At 37.5% G+C, this 26,699-nt stretch overlaps 2 protein-coding genes across 6 annotated transcripts in view; one reads left to right on the forward strand and one right to left on the reverse strand.

Moving 5' to 3' along the window:
• The window catches only part of SYDE2 (synapse defective Rho GTPase homolog 2), a 46,790-nt gene extending 37,108 nt beyond the window's left edge, over window positions 1-9,682 (forward strand). The window contains exons 6-8 of one of the 4 annotated variants that reach the window (XM_039320982.1): window positions 1,545-1,776; window positions 5,051-5,105; window positions 5,520-5,654. In XM_039320982.1, the coding sequence (XP_039176916.1) occupies window positions 1,545-1,776; window positions 5,051-5,061 (243 nt within the window). In that variant the 3' untranslated portion in view covers window positions 5,062-5,105; window positions 5,520-5,654. Of the gene's footprint in view, window positions 1-1,544 lie in introns of all 4 variants that reach the window. The other 3 variants (XR_005553905.1, XM_039320980.1, XM_039320981.1) reach the window with 3 other exon arrangements.
• A 1,748-nt stretch (window positions 9,683-11,430) lies between these two features.
• Window positions 11,431-26,699, reverse strand: part of DNAI3 (dynein axonemal intermediate chain 3) — a 41,485-nt gene continuing 26,216 nt past the window's right edge. Inside the window, exons 14-23 of one of the 2 annotated variants that reach the window (XM_039321019.1) lie at window positions 26,567-26,640; window positions 24,609-24,756; window positions 22,516-22,603; window positions 21,434-21,567; window positions 19,534-19,597; window positions 17,456-17,586; window positions 16,732-16,936; window positions 15,070-15,161; window positions 14,135-14,257; window positions 11,431-11,852 (exon numbers count right to left, since the gene is read on the reverse strand). In XM_039321019.1, the coding sequence (XP_039176953.1) occupies window positions 11,697-11,852; window positions 14,135-14,257; window positions 15,070-15,161; window positions 16,732-16,936; window positions 17,456-17,586; window positions 19,534-19,597; window positions 21,434-21,567; window positions 22,516-22,603; window positions 24,609-24,756; window positions 26,567-26,640 (1,215 nt within the window). In that variant the 3' untranslated portion in view covers window positions 11,431-11,696. Of the gene's footprint in view, window positions 11,853-14,134; window positions 14,258-15,069; window positions 15,162-16,731; window positions 16,937-17,455; window positions 17,587-19,533; window positions 19,598-21,433; window positions 21,568-22,515; window positions 22,604-24,608; window positions 24,757-26,566; window positions 26,641-26,699 lie in introns of those variants that run through there. The other variant, XR_005553914.1, reaches the window with a different exon arrangement.

Genomic DNA, 26,699 nt, shown 5'->3' on the forward strand with positions numbered 1-26,699 from the left:
TTTTCAAGCAAAGTTGAACACAGTGAATACTTAATGAATATTAACAATACAGATAGTCCTCAACAACCATTTGTTTAGCGACTGTTCAAAGAAAAACGTGAGTTACAATAGGTACTCATGCTTAACAACTGCCTTGCTTGGCAAGGGAAATTGTGGTCCCAATTGTCATAGGTTGAGGACTACCTATAATGGTTTTGATTTGCTAATAATAATTTATTAAACTCCCAGCAACTCTGGGCAATAAGGTACTATACACAAGGTACTATACACAAGGCAAGCTACCATTTTTGGACACCTATGCCTAAAACATGCTCCTTAATTAATTTTATATGCTGCCATAATATGCTGAATTACAATGTGGAAACTTAACTGTCTGTTGAAGAGAAACCTAATGAAAGAAACCAGCTGTAGCCTTTTATGGGCAGGAAGCTAGACAAAACATTTTTCTAACCAGAGTTGCTTCCCTCAGATGTTACAAAAAGATGGTTTTATTTATCATCAGCATCTCTCCCCTTCTTTTTGACTATGCTTTGTATTTAACCCTAGACATGTTACTTGACAACACATTCCCTTTCCTGAGTAAGTTTGATTATGATAAGGCATTTCATAAACTATTGCTTTCAGCTGATAAAGAAATAGCAAAAAAACCAAAAAACCCCAACCCCCAAATGTTGATTACATTATCTTCTGTCTTTGCAATGGAATGCCAACATTGATTTTATATCTGCTTTCACTAATATGGTACTACTCTTTAAAAAAAGAGATAATTTATTCACCTGGCAATCTGCAATAGCTGTTGCAAATAAAGAGCTATAAATCACAATAAAGCCAAAACAAAAATCCAATTAGGCTGGGAAAGACATTTTTCTGAAACTTCAGAGGGTCTAATCAGATAATAATTATGAGCTGGATTGTGTGGTATTCCAATTTTGGTAATGCAGCTTCCTGTGTTCTTAAGCAGTGGGAACATCTTAACTATGTTTGTTGGTTTTGGCACATGAAAAAAATATAGTTTCATAAAAGTTTGCTTGTGACCCCAAAGGCAAACAAATTTTTGCAGGAGAGATGAGCTCCAAAAAAAAAAAAAAAAAAAAAAAAATTCCAGCCATTTAATTTAGTACCAATTATGGGGCAGAATTTCTGTGCTATTTAGTTTTATTTAAATGCAGTGCTATTAAATTAGTTCATGAGACCAGGCTGATCGGTAAAGCCTTTCTCTAGGCTGAAGATTGGTGTTTTGTGTGGTTTACTTCCAAGTAAGTATGCAGAAAATTGCAGTTCATTGGCCTTTGCAAAATATTTCCTTAAGGGCATGTATAGGATAGTGAGCAGCTGCAAAATCCTCAGATCTGTGTGCTCTTCTGCTTCACAAAAAGATATAATTGAAATGTTATCTTAAGTGGACACCGCTAGTAGGCATGAATGACAATGTTGTGATGGAATTAAAGGAACAAGGCCTTCAATAACATTGCTACTGCCTCTCTTCTTAATTACATTTCCCCCCCTGTAGTTAATGAACTAATAATGTTCTGCTTTTTCTTTAGGCAACCCTAAAGATGCTCTTGGACCATCTGAAACTGGTGGCTTCATACCATGAAGTAAACAGAATGACTTGCCAGAATTTAGCGGTGTGTTTTGGGCCTGTATTACTTAGTCAGTGGCAGGAAACTACGAGCCACAACAATAGAGTGTTCACTGATTCAGAAGAACTGGCCAGTGCCTTGGATTTCAAAAAACATATAGAAGTTTTACATTATCTGCTCCAGTTGTGGACAGGTAAAAAAAAAAATCTCATTAATGGAGAATATTTAATTTCGTTCAAAGCAATGTGTTATTCTGTTGCAGTAAAAGCAGTGGAATCCCTTGCATTGTTCAAACTTTTTTTGTAGCATAAACTTACAAAGACAAATGTATTATGCCATATTACTAATACTTGTTATTATGGCTCATCAGTTATATAACTTTATGCTATTGTAACCATTTTTTCACTTCATTAGTTATATAAAGTAATACTTTGCTAATGTATCCTTTTACTCTTGCATTCCTTCCAGGCTTGTGTATTTTGTCCTTAAATTTCTTTAAAATAAAAATGAATGAGAATTTTTTATTTTTGCACCCATAGTAAGAAGATAAGAACTGTGTGTTTATTACCAGCGCCCTTGCCAGAATTTAGCTGTGTCTTTTGGGGCTGTATTACTTACTCCAGGGGTGTCGAACTGCTGGCCTGCAGGTCGGATGCATCAAAGCAAAACTGTGCCCACCCCATTACTGGCAATGGAAAAAAAAGTCATGATAGGTTGCAACACGTCATGTGATGTTGCAAGTTTGACACCCCTGACTTAGTCAATGGCAGGAAACTACAAAGTAAGAAGATAATCGTCCCCATTGACTTGATTCATGGATTATACTCATGGTCACTGCCTCTATGTCCAAAGAGCATCTCTTCTTCATGAGCGTTCTCTCTCTCTCTCTCTCTCTCTCTCTCTCTCTCTCTCTCTCTCTCTCTCTCTCTCTCTCTCTCTCTTTTGTCTTTTCTATTGGGGACTTCTGCCATTTCCTTCTTTTTCTATACTTATTATTTGATAACCTTGGTTCTACCTATAGCTTCTCTCAGGCAGATATTCAGGGGCTTAGCTTTTGGCCTTGGTTTAACTTCAGCAGCTAATTTTTTAAAAAACATATGAATAGGTTACACTAAACAATCAAGTATTTTTGGAGCAGCTGATCTCTGCTTTAGCAATAGCATCTTCTGGTGGTCACATGTATAACACCACTTTTTGGAAAAGCAAAGTTATTTTCAGTTTTACTTTGAAGACTCATTGCTACCACGATGGTCAGGTTGTCAGTTGAACGAAAGCCAAGATTTTTTTTCCTCCCGAATGTGGACAATTGATGTTATCTGCTCAGGCAAAACACATCGAAATAAGCAATATAGTTGCTTGACTGGTTATTCAAAATTGAGTTATTAACAGTCAGATTCTTGAAGGAGAATTTTCTTTGTAAAGATATCTCCTGGATGACCGGGTATATACATTGTCAAAGAAGTGAACTAACATAAACTTAAGAATTTCAGCCTCTTCTGTAACTACCAGATACCATGCCAAGTTCTTTGGCTTTTCAAAAATGTAATTAAACATTGTGGAGTGAGCTCTGTTCCTGTAAAGGAGTGAAGCCAAACATTAATCCACTGATGTATATGGAAAACTTGATAACTATGCTTGTGACCCATTTCAGCTTTTCATTTATCTCTTTGTTTATTGAAAAATCATGGCCCTTGTTTATTCAGAAAACTTAATAATACTGCCACTTAAGGTTTAACACATGAGCCCTTTGTTTCAAAGAAAAAAATCCTAATTAGAAGAGCTTTTGTTGATGTACATGTTTTCTCATCTTTTTAAAACAAAAAACCAGAGTTGTTAGACAGGTAAGATATACTACTTCCAGGGAGATATTTGAACCGGATTGAATGTTTACTCATGTGATTAAGTAAGTGGCAGGTTGCATTTGTTAGCTTCTTGTTATGTGCTGGAGTTAGCTTTTTATATCACAACAAGCTCCCTTTCCTTCTAAAGCAGAAGTCACCAATATTTCACAGTTGGCGGACCAGAGGGAAAGAGAGGGGGAAGCATTTTACACATGTGCGTGAGAGTACACACGCATGGGGCCGCAAGCACGTGCGCAACACAAACAGGGCGGGGCTAGTGCCCACATGATACTCACTAGCCCTGTCCCGTTCTTGTGTGGTGCAGCACATTTCCATGTCCTGCGGCACTGTGGCAGCCCGTTTTCGTGCCTTGAGGCGTGGCAGCAGTCCATTTTTGCACCCCGCAGCTGCCGCACTAACACGAGTAGGGGGTGTTGTGCGCACACTGGCCAGCCTGAGCCATGGCCAGTAGACCATGACCCATAGGTTGGGGAACCCTGTTCTAAAGGGAAAATCATAATTAAATATAACAAATACATAAATAATATAACTCCTGGCAGATACTATTGGAAATTGCAGAGCCACTGCAGTTCAGGATGAGCTTTGAAGAAAGGTATCACATAAAGCCTTACAGGACAGAAATGCCAACCCAGCAGGAAAGATATGCTTGGTGTTTACCTAATGTTTTCCATCTGTAACTATATAGGTAGTCCTCAACTTATGACAATAAGGGGCCAGATAATTTGTTGCGCCACATTTTATGACCTTTTCTGCCATGATCGTTAAGCAAGACATCATATGATCCTAAATTGCGACCTTCATTGCTGGTTTGCCCCATTGACTTTGTCAGAAGCCACCAGGGAAGGTTACAGATGGTGATCACATGACCACAGGATGCTGCCACCATTGTGTATGCACCACAGTTGCCAAGCACTAGAGATAACATCACATCACTGCAGGAATGCTGCAATGGCAGAAGCTGGTCGTAAGTCCATTTTTTCAGCACTGTTGTAAACAAACAAACATTAAATGAAAGTTCATAAGTTGAGGACTACTTGTTTAAGTCTTGAAAGTGCACTCTTCTTTTCCTAACTGTCCACCCACTACAATGGCACTTAATCCTCACTCATGTTTTTTTCTCCTTGTGGCTTTCCTGGTCATACAAGATCTTTTCACGCTACCTTCTTTCTACATTCTTTACAACAAGCTTCCACTGCACATTCATCAGTTTTTGCATCTTCTGACAAGACTAGCTAGGGAGATACAAATCCATCCATCCAGTACTGTTGAAACAATTCAAAGCTCACCCAGGTTCTTTTGGACCTAATTCCCGTTAGTCTGTGCTGCCGTTTTCTCGCCATTCCTTATTAAGTCTTACTGAGAAAGTTCAGCCTTCTTGGTAGGAATAATGTCTCTTCTGTGTTCCATTAGCAACCAGAATATTGTTATAAGCAAAAATAACAATAGAATCCATAATAATAATAGTAGAACTAAAAATCATAATAGTAGAACAAATATGAATAATAATAAAAACAATACTACAGAGAGATGCTTGGAAGAGAAACTTTTACAGTTGAATTATGTAGCAGTTGTTGGTGAATAAAACATTTGTACTGTTTACCATAGGAAGGCGATAACAAGAGGAGACTTAGTTTCTAGAGCGGTAAAACCGTGAGTTCAGGTAACAAAAGTGCCAAATGTGTGTTTGTTCTGCCTGCTTTTTCTTACATAGTTGATTGTAGATCGCATTTGGAAGCTCTTCTTTGAACTGTACTGTGATTTTGGACTGCGATTAACTTGCAAAATTTACTTGCAGAGTTAATCAGGTTAAACTTCCAGTTTTAATAGATTCCTCCAGCGGCAGTAGGCATGGTAGTCTTAAGATGAAATATTTACTAGTTGGCTTTTTCTTTTCAATATAACTTGATTGGCTGGTACCAAAATCAGTACAATAGAATTATTGGCTGTTCAGTGTGCATGCATAAATGCATGTTCCAAGTCATAGACCAGTGGGAAAAAAACGAATGTAATATTACTGCTTTCTTTTAAGACATACTGTTAAGCTAACATGAGTTCCAATTATGCTTTATCATAGTGCAACATCCATCAGCTGAAGAGTCAGCCTTGCTGGAGCAGCAGTCCTCTGTGAACTATCTCAGGCCTAAGAAACAGCGGCCTCAAATGTTAAATTTGAGCGAAGTGTCTGGGATCTTGCGATCCAGGCCAGCCAGACTGGACAGCCCTTCAAGCAACCGCTATGCTGGAGACTGGACAGCTTGTGGAGAGAACTACTTTGTCAGTCCCAAAGAAGCTCTGAGCGAAGCAGACTATGATGATGTTCCTTCAGAAGAGGCAGAAAGTGGGGACGATGGCAGCAAAGCAGATGCTTCTAGAACACTGCTCCGGCGGCCCATTTGTGTATCCAGAGAACATACCTTTCAGGCCTATCTGACAATGCAAACAATGGATTCTGCAGTGAACCATCAAGTTAACCTAAAAAACTTGCAAGAAAGCATTGATACTCTGATAGGCAACCTGGAACGGGAACTCAATAAAAACAAGCTCAACGTGAGTTGTTGATCACTTTGCTTTGCCATGTCTCCAATTTTGTATGTCCCTTCTGTTGTAATCCACCAGGAGAAAATAAGGAAGAGTTTTGGATGGGGATCTGTATTATAATTGCATTGGGCAATTTTGAAGATCGCTGTGTAAGTTAGGCATTCATATTACAGTCTTGCTTTCTCCATTTGAAAGTGTGTTACTTTTTATAAAACAATGCAACAATATTCCTTGTCAAGGTACTATGCACTTAGGAAATTTGAACAGTTTATCGAAGATGTATAATGCATCAGCTCTATCTTTGTTACAGTACAGTTTGCTCCTGAAACCTTAGCCCTAGTATGGATGTTCTCCCAGAAGAGAAAAGATTAATGTTGCTACTTAAGTGATAATATGCGGCACAAACTGTGTGTAGGTCACGTTCTATTATATTGACACCTTCTCACTTGCAATGCAAAGGCTGCTATAGAAAAAAGGCTTTTTGATAGTTAATTTGTATGAATATTGATGTATCCTTGTAGTAACACTTTCAAGCAACTATTTAAAACTGCAAAAATATTTTTCTAACTTTTGTTTTGTAGATATTTATATGTGGAAAAACAGGCATGACTTGGGCCGGTCTAGTTGCGATATGTTTTGTTGCGCAGGATAAGAGTTTCTTCTCTCTTCTCCAACTTGATGCTCTGAAGATATGTTAAATCAGTGGTCCCCAACTTTTCCAGCTTAGCAGCTCAGCATGGGGGGGGGTAGGTGGGTGAGTGGCAGATGCATGCGTACATACACAGCTCCATTGGTGTCAACAGCAGTTTTGCAGCCCTCCACTTATGCGAATGGAGCTTCCTGTGCAAGCGCAAGGGCCCACTGCTCATGCTTGCCCATTGCTTGTGTGGCCCGGTTTCAAACAGCCCGGTAGTGGCCACGGCCTGGGGGTTGTGGACACCTGTGGTAAACTACAATTCTTTCATTTTCCAGCATAGTGATGATGGTGTGTGCGGTGTGTGTGTGTGTGTGTGTGTGTGTGTGAGAGAGAGAGAGAGAGAGAGAGAGAGAGAGAGAGAGAGAGAGAGAAATTAAGAGACCAACAGGTGAGGGTAGATTAGCATAGGAAATATCATATCTTCCTAGAGAGCAGCCCCTGGTACTGTATTAGATGATTGTGCACTACTTTTATACTTTGCCCAGCCTTCCCCCCATGCCAGTCAAGTAAAATTGCTGATGGGGGAAGGTTAGTATTTTTTTTATGCCCTATTGGAGATGTTATACATGACAGCACTGTATAAAAGAGTATGTATAGCTCAGGGTTGAATTGTGGAGTCCTTGGTACTCTCTGAGTTTGGCTGTTTGTTTGCAAATGTTTATCCAGCTAAGTAACATCAGCATTTTAATGGGTAATGAAATGTCTGCAAGCAAACAAACTCAGAGAGCACCATGGACTCCACATGACAGCACTGTGCCCATCTGGCCCAATCTAAATCTGACTAAAGAGAGCTTGAAAAGAGACTTGCCCATTGTGGTGTCAAACAATCACACATAAGTAGTTGTGTGATACCCTGGACAAGAAAGTGTTGAACACTGAGATATATGAAGGCTGCAACTAAAAGCATACAAATTACTTTAAATGATCTATGAAAACAAATTGTCCAGACACGATGGCCTGTTTGTCACACTTTTCTGAAATTCTCATTGTGAAACTTAAAATGTATGTTTCTAGAGATGCTTGGGAGACTGATTGCTTGGGAGAGACCATAGCAGCTATTCTACCAAATCAAAATAAATTTGCATTGTGGTCCAACAGAGTTATTGTGCCAAATTGTCCATAAATATGCACATTTTTTTAAAAAATGTAGTGACCTTAAATGCAGATCTTTAGCCCGATCGGCCTAACGTTAGCACTGTGTTAATGCAATCAAGGCAGCTGACTTTGTTAAAGCCTCTCCAGATATAGCGAACCATGCTTGGGCATTATCATATCAGTCCAATTGGCTTGGAAATGTCTAACTCTACATCATTACAGGTAGTCCTTGACTTATGAGTACAATTGGGAATGGAAATTTTGGTTGCTAAGCGATGTGGTTGTTCTATAAGTCATCACATGACCAGACCCCATTTTACAACCATTTCACCATGGTCATTAAGCAAATCACTGTGGTCATTAAGTGAATCATGTGGTTGTTAAGTCAGTCACATAGTTGTAAAGTCAAGCCAGTTGCCAAGTGCCTAAATGTTGATCACGTAATGGGGTGGGGGGGCCTAGTGTGATGGTTGTAACTTTGAGGATGGATCATAAGTCATTCTTTCTAAGGCCTTTGTAATTTTGAACCATCATTAAATTAATGGTCATAAGTTGAGGAGTACCTTATTGTGTACCTTGTCCAATTTTTTTCCTGAACAGAGAATTTTGCCTTCTGCTGTGCTAATGGAAGCTCCTTAATTTTGACAGCTGTGCTGCTTCCTTATTTGGTGATAAAGAACCACTTATTATATACTTTAAGCCTGTCCCCCTAATACATTTCTACATGTTCATCCACTGTAGGGCGACCCCCAAAGAGTTCACCTCTTTTTCAAAGGTTGATATGAACGAAGAAAGTGCCTTTTAAAGTAATGTGTTTCAAATGGCCTGAATCATTTTGAAGGTCTTCATTCCAATTGGTCTAGCTTCTTTAATCCTTAAGTGCTAAGACGATCAATGTATTCTTTATCTTTCCACTTTTCTTAACTGAATATTGGTAGTTCTTTTGGTTTGCTGTAAGCATGGTGAGTTTAATAAATGCTGATTGGATTGGTCTGCAGATTTTTGATATTCACGTAAACCAAAGTAAATACAAGCCTGATGCAAATTTAAGTTCTGTCTGCAGTCAAACAATAAGACCGATTGGCAGCAATAAATTACAACCAGGTGCCTATTTAAAAAAGAGATAGCAATGGAGTAGAGCAGGGGTCTTCAAACTTGGCCCTTTTATGACTTGTGGACTTTAACTCCCAGAATTCCTCAGCCAGCATGCCTGGCTGAGGAATTCTGGGAGTTGAAGTCCACAAGTCATAAAAGGGCCAAGTTTGAAGACCCCTGGAGTATAGTATGTCTTAAATGGCATTCCTTTAAAAATATTACTTAGCAAGCAAGGGAAGCCATTATCTTTTAAAGAGTGTTTTGAACACTATTTGCTTTGCATCAACCTTCACCAACTGATATCTTCAGTTGTTTGGGGATCACAACTTCCTCAATTCCAGCTAGGAATTCTGGGAATTATAGTCTTAAGATAAGATAGTTGGAGGACAAGGAAAGGATACCCTATATTATAGGTCTGGTGTTTTTTTTTTTATTTACATTATCGGTTCTCTTTTTTTTTTCTTATGGACCTGGTACAAGTGCTATTTAATTTGTTCCTTGATATTGTCTATTATAATTATTTTAGCTATTTATTGACAATAGGATGACTGAATTTGGTGCATGATTTTTGCCACATTTTCCTTAAAGAAATATTTCAGCATTTTATACAGTCTGGTTAATTTATTATGATGATGATGATTAGAGTGGCGGTACACAACTTACAGTCATTTCAATATAGTGGTACAGTTTAAAAATATATATTTTAACCTGAAGCATTTATTGATAAGCTGATGTATTTTTTTAAAGCGTATGTACAGGAAGTGAATTATTTTTGAACTATGTTAATTCTGAATAAAACCCAACATTGAAAATAACTTGATTTTGTATTTTTGTAAACTGTTATTATGGTAAGAATACATTTTAAAGATAAGACCGTTAACGTGTGTGAAAAGAATTTTTATTTCCAGGGTTGTTAGTCTGCTTCGCTATGAAATGGGAAGAACACAGGCTTAATCTAACGTATCAGTTTGGATAATGATTTGGAGAGGCAAACTTTTCACAATTGATAAGAGCAGATGGCCCTTTTATCAGGTCAAAGTCCATCTTCTCCAGAATCCTGTTTCTATGGAGGCCAAGCAGACGCCAGTGGGACGATCATAACCACAACTTAAGTCCCCATTTTCCCTCAATGATTTCTCCACAAATACTATGAAAGGAATGAAAAGTGGAACCAGGTTTTTCTTCAGGTCTCCTTAACTTGAGGGCACCCATGCTCTTTTGGGATAACAGTACAGAAGCCGTTTGTCATTGTATTATTTGGTGTTTTAATTGTATAGTGTAATCTGTCAGGTCCCGATGATTTATATTCGTCAAGGTCAAATAGGTGTTCTCTTACCATTTTCTTACTTATTTTTTGTTTCTAGTATGTCTTTTGCAGTGGTTCTTTTTGGTATGTTGGGCTATAGTTTTTGTGTGAAGACTGATGCAAAGTATGAGTTAAGCAGCTCTGCTTTTTTCCTGTTGCCTGTTATTTCCTTGCCACTTTCTCTCTTTAGTGGACCTACAATTTCCTTGACTTTTTTCTTATTGTTAATAGGTTGGAAGAAACTTTTTTTTATTATTATCCATGATTTCTGTTGCAAGTCTTTGTTCGTTCTGAGCCTTTGCTTTCCTGACTTCATCTTTGCATGTTCTGGCTGTCTGCTGATAATCGGCCTTAGTTATGTGCCCCTCTTTTCACTTTTTGTATTTGTCCTTTTTGTCTTTCAGTTTGTCAGAGAGATCTTTATGCAGTCATGCTGGTTTCTTCTTGAATTTCTTGTTTTTCTTTTTCAGTGGTATTGTGCTGGTTACAGTCCTTGGTGCCAAATAAGTGCACCTGATGGCCTGAACCAAATAGGCAAATCTACTGTAAATTATTCCAATGTTGCTGAACATTCTTTAAATAGGATGCTCTTGAATCACTCCTAATATACTTACATTTTGACCTCTCTAATGTTAGAAACCAGAGTGCAAGCGCTATGCACAAATCAAACAAGTTTCATCTTTGTATTCAGCAATCCATAACTTTTTAGAGATGCCCTGGATAAGACAATCACCAGCAAGCATATTAATGCAGCATCCCAATTTCCCTGCTGTATAGTGATTAGGACATGACTTTAGGTATTTAACATACCCAACAAAACAAATGTATTGCCTTTAAAAATTTCTGTCCCCATGTGCAAATGTGCAGTAAATTCTTTAGTGTAACGTTCGTTCATGTGATCTGTAGCAGCTGCATTACAAAAAGAAGTGCAGCACACTGATGCTTTCAAAACAAAAGTGGCTCCATTCTTTATCCTGCAGTAGCCCCACTGAAATATTATGCAGGACTTTACCTCCTGCTACACTTTCAAACATGGAAATTATAACATGAGCATGGCTGTGTGTGAACTCAGAATGTTGACCTTGGTGAAAGGTGAGACTCACTTGTAAAATGATGATGATGATGATAAAATAATAATAATGATGATGATGATGTTGGAAGAGACCTTGGAAGTCATCTAGTCCTAATACAAAATGCACCCTTGAGTTACCTTTTTTTTTGTTTTCTTTTAACATGACAGCTTCCACAATGCCATATTTTACAAAGAAACAGGAGTTTATTAAATCTGCATTATGACACTAGAGCGAATTAACAATAAATGTTGCTTAAGTATACATTTATTATACATAATATAGGGATAGGGAAGAACATGTTTGACTGCTATCTTTGGCCATTCTCACTGACGAAGGCACAAGTAGCGGTGAAATAAAAATAGCTGGGTGTCTGTTTTGTGGGAGGACTTGCAGCAGTATAAATTATATATGTTGGAGTCACAGCTATTCTGAAGTTGTTCATTATTGTTAAGTAGTGATGATTCTCGAGGGGGTATATTTATCTGGTCCCTTGAGTAATCCAAGCCGAACCAATATGGTTTTCTCCAAATCCAAAAATTCTACATAATTTTGACTGGTCTGTTCTTCCATTAATTCTCTTGATCGTTGGCCACCAACCACTTTCTGCAAAGAGAAGAAAAGAATGGGGGAGGAGGAAGAGGGGGGAGGGAAGGAATAATAAGCTACCCCACAAAACGCATTTTTCCCAAGTCTCACCAGATTCCATCTTTACATTCCTGAGACGATATCTACTTTCAAAATAGCCAGCAAGATCGTATGCTAAATGTTATTTTTAAAATAACATAGTACTCAAGAGAAGTCCTATGGGACTGAGTGGCTGTAATAAATTTAAGTTAATAGTTATATTTTTTTAGAACAGTCTTCCCAACTTGATATCCGCAGAATGTTGGGCATACAATTTCCAGAATTCCTAGTCAGCATGGTTATGGGATAGCTGGGAATTCTGAGATCATAGTTCCACTTTGGCTGGAGGGCATTGTGCAAGTAGCCCTTGACTTACAACCATTTGTTTAGCAACTGTTTGAAGTTGCAACTGGTCCTCACATTTATAACCATTGCAGCATCCCAACGGTCATGTGATCAAAATTCAAGCACTTGGCAACTGGCATGTATTTATGACAGTTGCAACATCCCAGGATCATGGGATCGCCATTTGCGATCTTCCCAGCTGACTTCTGACGAGCAAAGCCAATGGGGGAAACTGGATTTATTTAACGACTGTGTTGTTTCACTTAACAACCGCAGTGATTCTCTTTACAGCCAGCAAAAAAAGGATGTCAAACCCGGCACAATTCACTTAACGATCACCTTGCTAAGCAATGAAAATTCTGTTCCCAATTGTGGTTGTAAGTCAAGGACTCCTTGCACTGGGGAAGATCACTCCACTGAATTTCCTCTCTTCAAAAGTTGCACAATTGTCTGAAAGGATATTAAGGTTGAGACTACGGAAATGGAAAATCAGTTGCTAACTCAGGCAGGCAACAGAACTTCATAACCATTTCATGTCTATTATATTTAATATACCAGCAGTCACATGCTGATATAACAACGCGGCAAAACTCCAAACAACAGGGTCGACAGTCAGTTTTTCAAAAGCATATCCCATATATTATGTCTGAGTCTATATATCATAGACTCAGATATAATATAAAGGTAAAAAGCATATGTAGCAAACAAAAACCAACTGATGTCCCTTATTCCTCACGCCAATCCAGGTAGGAAAATAGATAGATAGATAGATAGATAGATAGATAGATAGATAGATAGATAGATAGATAGATAGATAGATGAAAGATGGATGGATAGATGGATGAATGATAGATGGAGAGATGATAGAATAAAGTTAAAGGGTGATCTAGAAAGATAGAGGAATAGTTAAAATACTTCTTATAGCAGCTTCTCCCAGCCTGGTTTGTTTTAAAAGTGGTGGATTTCAGTCCACATAATCTCACTGTCAGCATAGACTTGAAATTCAAACTGAGAGCACAATTTCACAAAGGCTGACTTAAAAAAACTAAACAGCCTTCAAATCACCATGAATGAAGGAGTGGAAGGAATGAAAAATAGTGCAGAGAACATTCAGTATAGTATTTCTTTTTAAGACAATTACGTGGTCAAGACTAGAATGAATTGATAATCCATTTTTTCAATACTTAATCACCAATTAAAATAAATATAAAGTTACTAGAGTCTAATTTGGATGAGGATAGTACTACAACTATTGTTCTACCAGCCAGGAGTACAATGTGATAGAGACAATTATAGGGGCAAAATAAGAAAAGAAAGCAGACTAGAGAGACAGCCCCATTTGGGGGTTTTCTGCTTCCAGAAATGCAAAGCAAAGTATGGATTAACTGCAATGAGCCCAAACCATCATTTGATTTTGGATCTACTAAGATATAGTGTTGTGGTTATTTAAATTTTTTTTATAAAAAACTTCTTTTTGCTGAATGGAAGTTAAAATAAGTAAAAACTTGCATTTTATATTTCCCCCACCCCATTTCCTCATAATTGCTTTCCACAGATTGTAAGTCTAAGAGTAAGGAATGTTTAAGTTTGTATTGGTTTGCAAGTTACTTTGAGAAAGTTTTTGGCTGAAGAGAAGAATATATAATAATAATAATAATAATAATAATAATAATAATAATAATAATAATAATAATAATAATAATATTGCAAAAATAATAATTAAGGAGTAGGCCAATGAAAATATTCTGTTACAGAAAACGTGGGTCCTGAGGATATTCAATTGGACATAATCCTCTATACCATAAACCCATTAATTTTAACTGTACTTTTTCATAGTTCATTTGCCCAAGAAGTTTGTAAATTAAATAACATTCATAACAGCCACATCTTAACTTTTGAGCCTCTAAAGATCTTACCGTTCTCTTCATTAGCTTTTCATACTCAAGTGCCACCCTTTCTTGATCTCTGAATTCCTGCCGCTGCTCAAAATACTCCAGATGTTTGACTTCTCGCTCAAAGTAATGAAGAACACTAGAATGCTGACATTTCCAATGTATGTTTAATTATGATGAGCATAGTTTGTCCATTCATAAAACATGCTTATCTTTATACAACTACAAGAACTGAAGAAACCTGAATACTATCTGGCCTGCATTTCACAGTGGAAGAGTAGAATATAAATGTAAGAAATAAAAATGAATATTTTTGTTAGACTTTCAGAATAGGCAAACCAGTGCCATCCAGATGTTTTCAACAAAAATCTTGCTAGTAAACTTGTTAATGGATGCTGAAATCCAGAATATCTGGAGAACACCATTTGCCAAACCCAAGTGTAATTGTTCACCAGGATAGAAACCAGGAGATGGTGAATTCTAATCCTGCCTTAGGCATGGAAGGTGATTGGGTGACTTTGGGCCAATCACTCTCTCTCAGCCCATGTTGTTTTGGAGAAAATAGAAGGAGGAAAAATTATTAGGTATATTTTCTGCCTTGAGTGATTTATAAAAAGAATAAAGGTGGGGTATAAATAAAAAAATTAAAATTCAGTTGCTGCAAATGTGATAATTTTACTGATCATTTGGAGCTCTTCAGATGCTATTCAGGCATTTTCTTGCTGTATAGCTGACTGATACTATGATTTATATGTAATTAAATTCTTTGTCTTTTCTGACCTTAGCAATTGATCTGTGGGATAGCAGATTTGCTGATGGGGGAATGCAAAGCTTCATTTGTGCCATCCTATTGCCTTCCTTGAATCAGATGTCTCTTGCCTAACGTGGCACAACTTGGCCAACTCCATTCGGCAATTTTTAATACCCACCCACAAAAATGTATGAAATGGGTTACAAACCTCATTGCTGGAAGGGTGAATTAATGACCATGAGATTTCTAAAATATGCAAGGTGCCAAAATCATCAGCCACTGCTAGGAAGTGTTGCTTTGCTGTAGGAGAAGACAGAAAATATTACTGTGGGTGTAAACATACAACTTCTAACCACAGATAGAATATTTGCTTTCATTACTTATGTTGGTGAATGGGTGTGAAATGCTCATTTCCAGAATACATTCTACCTTGTTCCACAAGCAAATGGTACTAAAACCTGTTAGATCGATATAACTTGCTAAAATATATTGGTTTACGACTTTGGAATAGATTTGGCAGATTTTTTGCTCCTAGTTAAAACTCTTATATAGAATCCCAATGATAAGTAAATCTGCTGTATACGCTGTAGCAGTATTTCTCAATCTTGGGAACTTTAAGAGTTGAAGTCCACCCATCAAGGTTGAGAAATACAGCTGTAGAGCAATAAATTGAGAGCGAATATTTTATCATGAATACAGAGCATATATAATGGTTGGGCCAGGTTTCAGTTGTTAAAAAGTGACAGAGGCTAACTAACAGAATAAATTACAGGTAGTCCTGTAGACAGCAATTGGGACTGGAATTTCCATTGTTAAATGTTGCGGTCGTAAAGCTTGAAGTCCTGCAGCTGCATCGCTTAAGGATGGCAACCCTGGTACCCTACTGCAACTCTGTCCTGCACTCTGCCTCGTGAAGCAGCAAGCAGCACCACAATGTGTGGTTCTGGATCTGCTTGCAATGCTGTTATTTCATTAATTCAATTTTTATGTCGCCCATCTCCCTTGAAAGGTGACTCTGTGAGTTTCTGGGGTTGTATAAAAAAATGGCAGCTGCCCCAGCCCATCAGGGCTAAGCCCCAGTCTCTCCAAGCCTTGCTCAGTCCAACAGCGTAGGGTGATGCTCCGGTCACAGCTCCATTGCTACCCCAACACTTCAAGGTTCATGCAGCCTCGTATTTACCTGCCTTCACTGTCTAGCAGTGTTTGTCCCCAGAGGGAGATTCAACCTGGAAATAAAGAGGAATTTTCTGACAGTGAGTTAATCAGTGGAACCATTTGCCTCCTTAAGTTGCAGATGTTCCATCGCTGGAGGTTTTCAAGAAAAGATTGGACAACCATTTGTCCAGGATGATATAAAGACTTCTTCCTTGGGCAGGAGGTTAGATTAGATAGAAGACCTCCAAAGTCCCTTCTAGCTCTAAGATCGTAGGATTCTATGATCTTCTTGTTTCCGGTGCTGACGAGGTGTGCCTAGCCTGGCCCTTTGCAAGGCAGCTGTAGCAGCTCAAGGCCTCCTTCCCCAGGTCTTGTAAGAAAATTACTGCGTGCCATCTTGGGAGCAGATCCTTGCCTGGCAGAAGACCAGGCTTGGTATGCCTTGGTCAGCAGCAGGAGCAAGAAGAGGGCAAAGGTCAACTGGGGGAAATGGAGTGCAAAGGCAGTAAGGGCTGCAGAGTGCAGGAGTCAAAAAGCCAGTGATGGAGGGAGGAGATAGGCCGTGCCCCTGTGGCTTTAAGTACGTAGGGGCTGCCAACGACCTGAATTTTGATCACGTGACCATGGGGGTGCTGCAATGGCCATGACTAAAGAAAGATTGCAAAATTATATTTTAAATAGAGAAACAGAATTATAGCAAACTGTACTGGCGTACAAGAATAGATCCAGGGCTTAATGCAAGTAATATGTGCAATGCTGATATTTTGGGTCTGAGATGCTTCATGGGTTTTCTCCAACAGGTCCCAAATGTCAACATTTCCATCTTCTCTTCCAATAAAGAAAACTCCTGGTCTTGATAAAGACCAATGTCCAACAGTATACCTCTTTGCTGCACAGTTTGACTTAAGGAGCGGTCCACCCTGAGTTAAAAGCAACAGAAATAATGTTTCATATTTTCTCAACTATTTCCCATCACATGTCACAAAAACTTACACTGTACACTTAGATGGAATTCCATACACTTTCTACAGTTTTGCTCATCTAATTGTAACACCTTAAATTCTACAAATTTTGGTCTATTCTTATGACAGCAAGTTTCTAAGTTAATTTAGCAAGAAAGGCAAAATGTGCCCCAAACCACTATTAATACACAAAGCTGCTTGCTTCTACATCACACACACTACACTACACTACATTATACACACACACACACAAATTAAGCCCTAGTAAGAAGCAATATCTCAATGGATTTAATTACCAGCAATTCTGCCACATCCTCTGTAAGGATTGTACTATAGCGAAAAGCTTAAGTAAGTTTGGAGAGCTACTCCTAAATTCAAAAGAGGTTGCAACATGTTTGTACACCTCTGAGTTGCCTTCCATTAAAAATTTTGATCTGCAACTTCTTTTGCGAGATTTTTGATTCCAGAAATCTTTACCGTAACACCTTCTTTCCATATTGCAAAATTCCAGCCTCCGATTGTGAGAATGATATCTTTGAAAAATGGTGATCTTTGCACAGTGTGAACAAGTCCATCATGGACGCTGTGTATGTTAGATGGTTTCTGACCTGAAGCAGGAGAAAAGAAAAGGTAAGCTTTTGTATATGAATACAAAATTTTATTATTTGTATTTACTTGTTACATTTGATTTTTTTTTTCTCACAGATTTGGGCTAAGAGGCCGGCATAGATTTATTCAATGAGTCCTCTGGCTGAGGGTGGATGTTAACCCTTATCTCCTTATTCCTAATCCAGTACCTTAAACACTGACATTATACTCTGGTCCACTCAATTCATCTTCCTAGTTCACATGGCTGTTGTGAAATGTTCAACTTAGTTGAGGCACCAATAGAAGGGAATATTTGTAGTTCAGGGTTGAACTGTGGAATCTGTGGTCTCCAGTGCTAGCACTGATGATGTTAGGTAATTGGGTAATGAAATATCTGCAAGAAAACAACCAAGCTCAGAGAGCACCAAGGACCCCATAATTAACTCATTTTCCCATCAAGGGAATTCAGGATGAGGAGTTCTCATCCAAATTAGACTCTAGTAACTTTATGTTTATTTTAATTGATAATTAAGTATTGAAAAAATGGATTATCAATTCATTCTAGTCTTGACCATGTAATTGTCTTAAAAAGAAATACTATACTGAATGTTCTCTGCACTACTATTTTTCACTCCTTCCACTCCTTCATTCATGGTGATTTGAAGGCTGTTTAGTTGTTTTAAGTCAGCCCTTGTGAAATTGTGCTCTCAGTTTGAATTTCAAGTCTATGCTAATGGTGAGATTATGTGGACTGAAATCCACCACTTTTAAAACCAGGCTGGGAGAAGCTGCTAAAAGAAGTATTTTAACTATTCCTCTATCTTTCTAGATCACCCTTTAACTTTATTCTTTCATTTCTCCATCTATCATTCATCCATCTATCCATCTATCCATCCATCTTTGATCTATATCTATCTATCTATCTATCTATCTATCTATCTATCTATCTATCTATCTATCTATCTATCTATCGTCTATCTCTATCTAATCTATCTCTATCCTATCATTTATCTACAATTGTCAACCCACTTGGCTAAAACCAGGCATGGAAGAAGACCAGATGAGCTAAATCTACTTCATTTTAAGACTACATTAACAGAATCTTGCAAGTTTGAAAGTATAGACTTCCCACTGTCATTTTTAACTCCTTGATCCATTAAGGTAGATTTCTCTAAATTTCTTTTTCTGACTGTTAAGCCACTGGGGGTTCCTGCCTCTCTTCTCTGATGATTTCCTAGAGAGCGTCCCCCCCCCCTTTTCCCTAGATCATTCCCATATTCCATTACAATCATCTATGGCTCTGGGCACTTACAGGTACAAAAAGTGATAGGCAGTTCATAAATAGCTCAAAGACAACATATGACCAACTTTCCTCCCACCTCTTCCAGCACAGCTTAGGAGAAAAATCTGGTTTTAAATAACTTTAATGTCACTGGGAGCACCAGTTTGGTGTAGCGGTTAAGGAACTAGGCTAGAAGCCAAAAGATTATGAGTTCTGGTCTTACAGCCTACTGAGTGATCTTGGGCCAGACATTCACTCTCAGCTGTAGAAGAAGGTAACATTGCTGAGTAATTTTTTAAAAAACTGGATTTAAAAAAAAACCTGTCTTGAAGTGTCCCACCACTCAAAAAAGAATTTAATCGGGGAGGGGGAACCATGAGAATCTCTGAAGAGAGATCATTCCATAACGAAAGCTTGCTTCTGGTGCCACTATCTGATACTATCTGACCTAAAGTGTGGCTAGCTGACAGATATCACTGAATATCACCTGATGGCAGAAACCAAAGGGACAGATGGTTCCTCAAATAACAATTGCCAATTACTAGTGTATTCAGACAACCAATTTTTCATACTAATTCAGAACAAGTTGATCAATATTTAAGGAAATCCAATGTATGTTGTGCTTTAAAACTCACTATCTGGGTCCTACAGCAGTTTTAGAAACCTTGAGAAATTTAAGACATACTAAGCAGTCTTCCTGAGTCACCATCCCTTTCCATCTTCCAGTCTGAATAAAGAACTTCGCCGTCCTGCAATGCCACAAAAATGTAATTAGCAGAGAGAGCAGGAGTTCAGCTGAAATATTGGTTACAGAATCTGATCTCTTTTGAAGTTTACAAAACTCCATGTGCAAATGGAAAGTATTTTCATCATTATCTTGACATTTAGAACTTTGCAGTCTGAAAGCTACCAGGATTCAGTGCTGATACTTTAAAAAGCATTTTTAAAATATGCTTTATAATACGATCTCTTTTTAAAAACAATTTTTGGCAAGATACTTCCATTTATGGCCAAAATAACAAAGCCTTAATTTGTTCTATAGACTGTCTGAAAGCTCAGTTTTCTTAAATCTGACAAAAAGCTCTTTTCATCGTGGATACATCCTCGCCAACTATTTAATGTGCTCCATTATATTTCTGAAACATCATATTTTTCAGAATAGTGAATTTTGCTATTATTTGTTTAAATGGGTTTTAAAGCAGCATGAGAAAAAAAATACAGGATAATAATCCATTTTAGTTATATTTACAGTACTGTATGATTTTTTTTTTATGTTCATATGGAAGTCAATCACACTGTGTTCTGTGGAGAACATATGCAGGGGATGACACAGTGAGATTTATAACTAGAAATTAGTGAAAGACTTCACGGAAGGGATAGCTTTAAAAGAAGAGAGGACTGTCTTACTCTTACATTTTTTTAAAAAATAGAGAGTGCTTTTTTTGTAAAAACAAAAGATGCCAGAACTCACACATGTCATACCCTACAAGGTACCATCCAAAAAAGGTGCCAGAACTCTGTTCTGCACATTCTATGACAAAAAAGCCCTGAAAATAGACAACATTCTTCTTTATTAATTCTCTGCATTGTGATAATGAAAATGTAGATCCCACTTACAACAAAAGTTGTATCATTTCAGAGAATATGAACATACCTGATGCTCAGGAATAAAGGCTTTTAAGCCTGAACACTCACAAAATGTTTTGTACATTTCTTATCCTTACACACAATGGATACGAGGATGGTTAGTCTCTATTTTCATGCAGAAAACCCACTGATGGAATCCCAACAATCTAATCTAGTCTACTAAATTAGTAGTAAATTAATTACAATAGTCTAAGTAAGGTAGACTAAAATTAAGTTTCCTATGCGAACATCCCAGAGAGGCCAAGTGTCAAAAAATAGCAAAGGTATTTCAGAAAGAGAAAGAGAAAGAAAGAGAGAGAGAGAAAAAGAGAGACAGAGACCATACCTGCTACAAATAATCCCATATCTGTCTTGACAGATTTGATTGATCTAAAACAATATTCCTCTTGCCCCAGTGTTTTTCATGTGAAAGATGTGATCCAGTGTGACTGCAAGCTGATTCTTAGTGACTACTTATAAAAACCATTTCACAAATTTCCAGTTGTACAACCTAACCAGAAAAGTCCAAAGTTCATCATTTTTTCCTCTTGCTTTCTTTGCTAATTAGTGTATTTGTTGATGTTCTCTCAATAAAATGCATGTCCTAAAGGGGAGTTGTTTTATAAGCTCAGTAACAACATCACCTGCCTTAGATTTTCCAGTAGCATTACAATGGCAGCAATTACTTTTATTCAGGCTAAAAAAACACAACTCTTCTGTTTATAGAAAAAAAACCCCAGCCAAACAGAATCTAACGCCATGCTGAATTCTAGCAATGGTAATCAAACCCATATATGGGCCAGTGTAAATAGATTCACAATAACTCATTTTTCTAATGATGCTGCTGCGTAATGGGAATTCATTGATCAGCTTACAACTACCGGCATTCTGTCCAGCATTCTCCAGTTCTCCCATCTTTCTGAAGGTAAACAATAGTTGCGTCCCAAAGAAAAACTTACTTCAGTTCCAACAAAAAAACTGGTGTTTATATGTTCTAGCAGCTTAAGAGGTTTCATTGTTGTGCCCTGAATCTCCACATATGGAATTTTTTCTACAGCCTCTTTGCTTTGCTTGCTTGAGAGGGCCGTTTTGTCTAAAAATAATTGGAATAAGATCAATTATTTTTCTCATTAGTCCAAGCAGGCTAGATGACGGGGGGGGGGGGGAGAGATGTTTTAAAAATGACAGCGGTGAATGGGAAACTAGTCAACTTTCTTATTGTACTACATAAATAGCTCTGAGTGCTTACTAACTGAATGCTCTAGGGAACCTCACAGGTTCCTGGCCTCACAGAGAACAGAAATGGAGAAACTTCATGATCTTCATTTATTTATTTATTTATCAGATTTATACAGCTACCTATCTCTGGGGTATGTGACTCTGGGCAGCATACAATTAATGACTCTGGGTGTGGTACAGTAATTAACCATTAGGTATAAAACTCTAGGAATATAAATTATATCGGCACTTAATATTATCTACTAGCTATAAGTTCAATGAAACCAAAGTTCATAATCAAGATCCAATTGAGTTCAGTCCTTTATTTGCTTAGACCTAGTGGACAGAATCTTGCCAAACTCAAGCTATAAGCATTTAATTTACTAGATATACCTTGAGAGATGCTAGGGTATGGCTACTCTGGACCAATTCCCTACTCCCCCATCCAGCTTAGGACTGTGCAGTCTCTTAATCTGGGCCTCTATCTGAGAAAGTTCTATCATGCCAAAAGTCTTCCCAACTTCTTCTGTAGGTACACATTCCATCATACCTTACAAATGTACAAAAACTACTCAGATTATTTATTAGGAAATGGAAGCATCCACAGAGGGAATCAAGGGGTCAATTGATCAATATGGAATTACATTGATGCAACACAAGCTCTGCATCTTTTGCACCTCTGTCATGTTGCAGCAGATGTCTCTATTAGGAACCCATATTGATCATTTGGGTAAGATTTTTCTCTTTTGCTATTCTCTCTGCCACACAGTTTTAAATGATGCTAATTGTTGATATACTTCCCCAAAACATAAAAATTGTTTACCTTGAATTTTGGTATGATGGTGCTCTTCTCTGAAGCTAAATCTTATTGGACTATATTCAGCACTTGTATCTGCCTTGGGCAGATTGATCTGTTTTAGGATTTTAGAAAAGGCATTTAACAAGATACATAATGGAAAAAAATTGAGATATGTTCATTGAAAAACAATGCCAGAAACCTATTTATGCTACTTAAAAACACAGTGTTTGGGTTGCAAATATAGATACAAATCAATCAATATTTTTCTAAGATAATTTATGGTTCCTAATCCTAATTCATAATAATCATAGACACACTATTAATTGATGCTGTAATTAGCGTCTGACTACTTGATTTGTTTCCATTTTTAAAACAATATGAAAAGACAAACTCAGAAGAATTTGATGCTATTAAATCTTCTAAAATCAGTATCAGTTTAATTATTTTTTCTTTTAATAAAATTTGGCTATTTCCTCTTAAGATAAAGCTATTTTGGGCATATTGCATTTAACGATTACAGTACTGTTAATTTTTTAAAAAACACATTTCACATTAGTAAAAGGTCATCATAAATATATATGTATTATATAACTCATATAAAATATTATTGGCTTGGAAAGCAAGACATGAACTTATATTAAACAAAACAAATAAAGCTTTAACATAGGTAAAACTTGAAATCAAAAGAGAGTCATGAATGGGCATTGCAAGAACTCTCTTGCAATACCAACACACAAAACTTGTTATCTAATCTTCTTAAAACATTATTTAAGGAGCTCGATAAACATGGTACAAGATTTTCTAATGATTAACTTTATCCTGGTAGATTGGTTTTAACTTCATCATCAGTGAACTGATTTAAAAAAGAAATGGAGAAATACCTCAGAGAAAAAATAATAGAAATGAAAGAAACCTAACCCCAAATATATTTTTTTTAATTCATAGCTCCCTTTATATTAGGTAAATGTTATAACTGCAATACTAGAATGACATTCTTACCATTTTAACTGTAGTAAAGATTAGGGAGCAATTTGAAAAATGTTTATTTTAAACCTGATCACTGGATGTATACCCGTTGGCATGTTGATAATTTAATTTTAAAAACAACATTTATTTTTCTAATTGCTTTCCTGGCGGAAGGTACAGTATCAGGGCAACTAAGAGGCCAACCCCTCTCGAATTCCGTTAACTCTTATTTAGCACCAATTTATTGTTGGCCATTTGTTGACTTAGATTCTTGTGCACAGGCATGAGCAATAAATCAGTTTAACTAGTACTTATTATGTGGTCTTGATCTTTTGTGCCTGAGGATATCACCACCACAATGTCCCAAGCAGGACAGGCTTAGAATCCAGCTGGCACAAACATGGGACAGAAGTAGCTTAAGGCTGCAATGTGGAATTGCCCTGATGTCTTCCAAAAAAGGAGGGCTAAAATGCCACTTCTACTAATTGTAATTTCCCCTCCCCTTTTGCTGTAGGATAATCACAATTTAAAATTGCACCAATATTGCATTTCTCAAACAAAATACCCATCAACTGAGATATTGAAGAATAATCTAGTCTAGTGCCATGTGGAGTAGATGGGAAATGTGTCCTTTTGCATATTTTAAATTGACAATTAAATTAAACTGTCTTCATATCTCTATTAGGTTAAATTTCTGGTGATAGGCATGGTGAACATTTGGGGGAGGTTGAACTTTTTCCATTAAGTTTTATTCCAATTTGGTTCTAGATTTAAATTGACAACAGTTATCTGGGGGACCTGTTATCCTCAGGTTTTATAAAACAATTATATAAGACTCTTTAATTGTTTTATAAACATTTATCCACACCATCTGGCAATTTCCATTTTTTTAAAGACAAAACTTGTATTGTCTTTTCTTTCTCAATGCCTTTGAGGAAGTAAAATTGAGCTTCCAGTTTTCTGGCATATGGAGGTCACACATGATCTTCCATTGTAGCAATGTTTCAAGATACTCCTATATGAAACAAATTTCAACTTGAGAGGAGAGGAGATGGAGAGGGGAGAAGAAAGGACTAAAAATTAGGTTGAAATGATGCATCTTCCCTCCATCTTAGTCATCCTTTAAAGTTTTCTGTAGATCTCTGCTATACCTTAATGAGAGGTTTCCAGGCAAGGTCTAGGTGTTTAAAGGTAGTGGGAACATCAGGTGGAACATTAATAATGCCCTCTTCCTTTTTCTTCTCAGCTGAAGTTTGTACGGTAGGCCTGTAAACTCGGAGATCCCAAACATATATTGTGCTAGATAGATGGGAATAACAATATAACTGGAAAACTGCAGATTCTGTATCTAAACTAAGTATTTGAGTAGTTTCTGCTACAGTATATCTAATCAGTATCCAGATGAGGTAGATACAGGAGGGGAAAAACTATGCTGTTGTCTCAAGACCTAGAACCACCAATAATTCATTTCCTCCTCACATTATACAATCACGTCTAGTAGCACTATTTAAGAGGGCAGTACAGTAGTGGCATTTCTGAAAAGAAGCTGTGCTCATCCTCAGCCGCTTCATGTGCCATGTAGCCATCCTGGTAGTTCCTTCAACATTTAATGCTTAAGGCAACATTGGTATCAAATGACCAGCATATGAATAGGGTGGCCAGACTGAGCACTGCTTTGTGTGCTTTCAGCAGTGCTTTGACTGCTTCCAGGAACATTTGTCAGAATGGGTAAGTGAAGCGAGCAACTACTATGGCAAGAGATATCAGTAGCAGCAAGTGACAGCCATAGATAGTGGCTACGACAGGCTCAATGGCAGCAGTGCATCAGAACTATGAATGGGTCCTTCTGAGGTCCTGGCCTTCAGCAGCTAATGATCAGGCTGACCTCTGACACTGGGGCTGCTGCTGCTTCTGTGGTTCTAAGCAGGACCTAGAACCCCAAAGGCTATCAGGTCCCTGGTGACTTACCATCAGTGACATATGAACTGCCATCAACTTGGAGCAGACATAATTTTGGAAAGTGGAACAAGGAGAGTAAACCAGCCTTGAAAGTTTCTTCACTTAGGCAGCCATTTTGATACAGAAGGGTGAAGCACTACCCAATCATTAGATCTCCATTTTTAGGATTTTTTAAAAAATACCCTGCTCAAATGTTTAGAAAACAAAACACTTTCAGGCAGTAACAGAAGCTGAAAATCAGATCCCAAGGGGGAGATTCTCCTACTGTATTTGAATAGAGCCTGAACAATTGTCTGTCATAGGTCAGTGTTTCTCAAACTTGACAATTTTAAGGCTGTGGAATTCTGGGAGTTGAAGTCCTCATGCCTTAAAATTGTCAACTTTGGGAAACACTGTCATAGGTGCTTCAGTTACCCAGAATAGGGGTTGGGTTCAATGGTTTAAACAAGTCTTTTGAACATTGGCTCTATAAGACTCAAAGTTACACAACATTCTAAACTCAGCTGCAAGGAGGCTCTTGGGTGTAAGTGTTTCTGCCCCCTAAAAACCAATAATTGTTCTCTAAAAGAAGAAACAATGTTCCATAACTAGGATGTCTGCAGCGAAGAATCAAAAAAGTCATGACACCATGACTAGATGATAGATCCTCTGCTCTCTTTTTATACGACCCATGTAAAAAAGGAGTAGGACTTTATCACATTTGCTCAGTCAGTATCCTGGGGGTTTTTTTTGAACCACCGTACACTGGCTGATCTCTTTTTCTGTACAGCTGAACTTCTCAAGGGACAATTCTTAGAACTGTTCAAATGGCAATTCAGAACATCAAGATGGTCACTGGTTCTATTTGTATTTGAATTGGAATCAGTACCTGCTTAACAAAAGAATGGTAATGGACTGGGGAAAATATGAAAAGAACAAGAAAAGAAATAATGAAGATTATTTATATCCTGCCAGTTTTGACATCATGATTCAATAAATTGCAATCCTGGTTTGAAGATATATTTAAATCAACCTCCGTGACTGAATTACTGGAAACAATCATATAAGAATCTAGAATATTTTTGCTAATTTGGGCACATAAGAACTAATAGGAGGAGGGAACACACAGATATATAACTGCATCTTGATATAATAAGTTTTTGAATGTTACCAGTCTGGTGAACAGGTCATAAACTGCACACAAACTCCAGCTCTGTTTTCAAAAACAGTACCCATTCTGTTCACCTAAGAAAGATCAAGCAAAATGCCATTTCACATTAGAAACAGGAATAATAACAACAACA

Source organism: Crotalus tigris, unplaced genomic scaffold (assembly GCF_016545835.1).
Source record: "Crotalus tigris isolate CLP2741 ecotype Arizona unplaced genomic scaffold, ASM1654583v1 scf7180000023718.2468807, whole genome shotgun sequence".
Classification (NCBI taxonomy): Eukaryota; Metazoa; Chordata; class Lepidosauria; order Squamata; family Viperidae; genus Crotalus; species Crotalus tigris.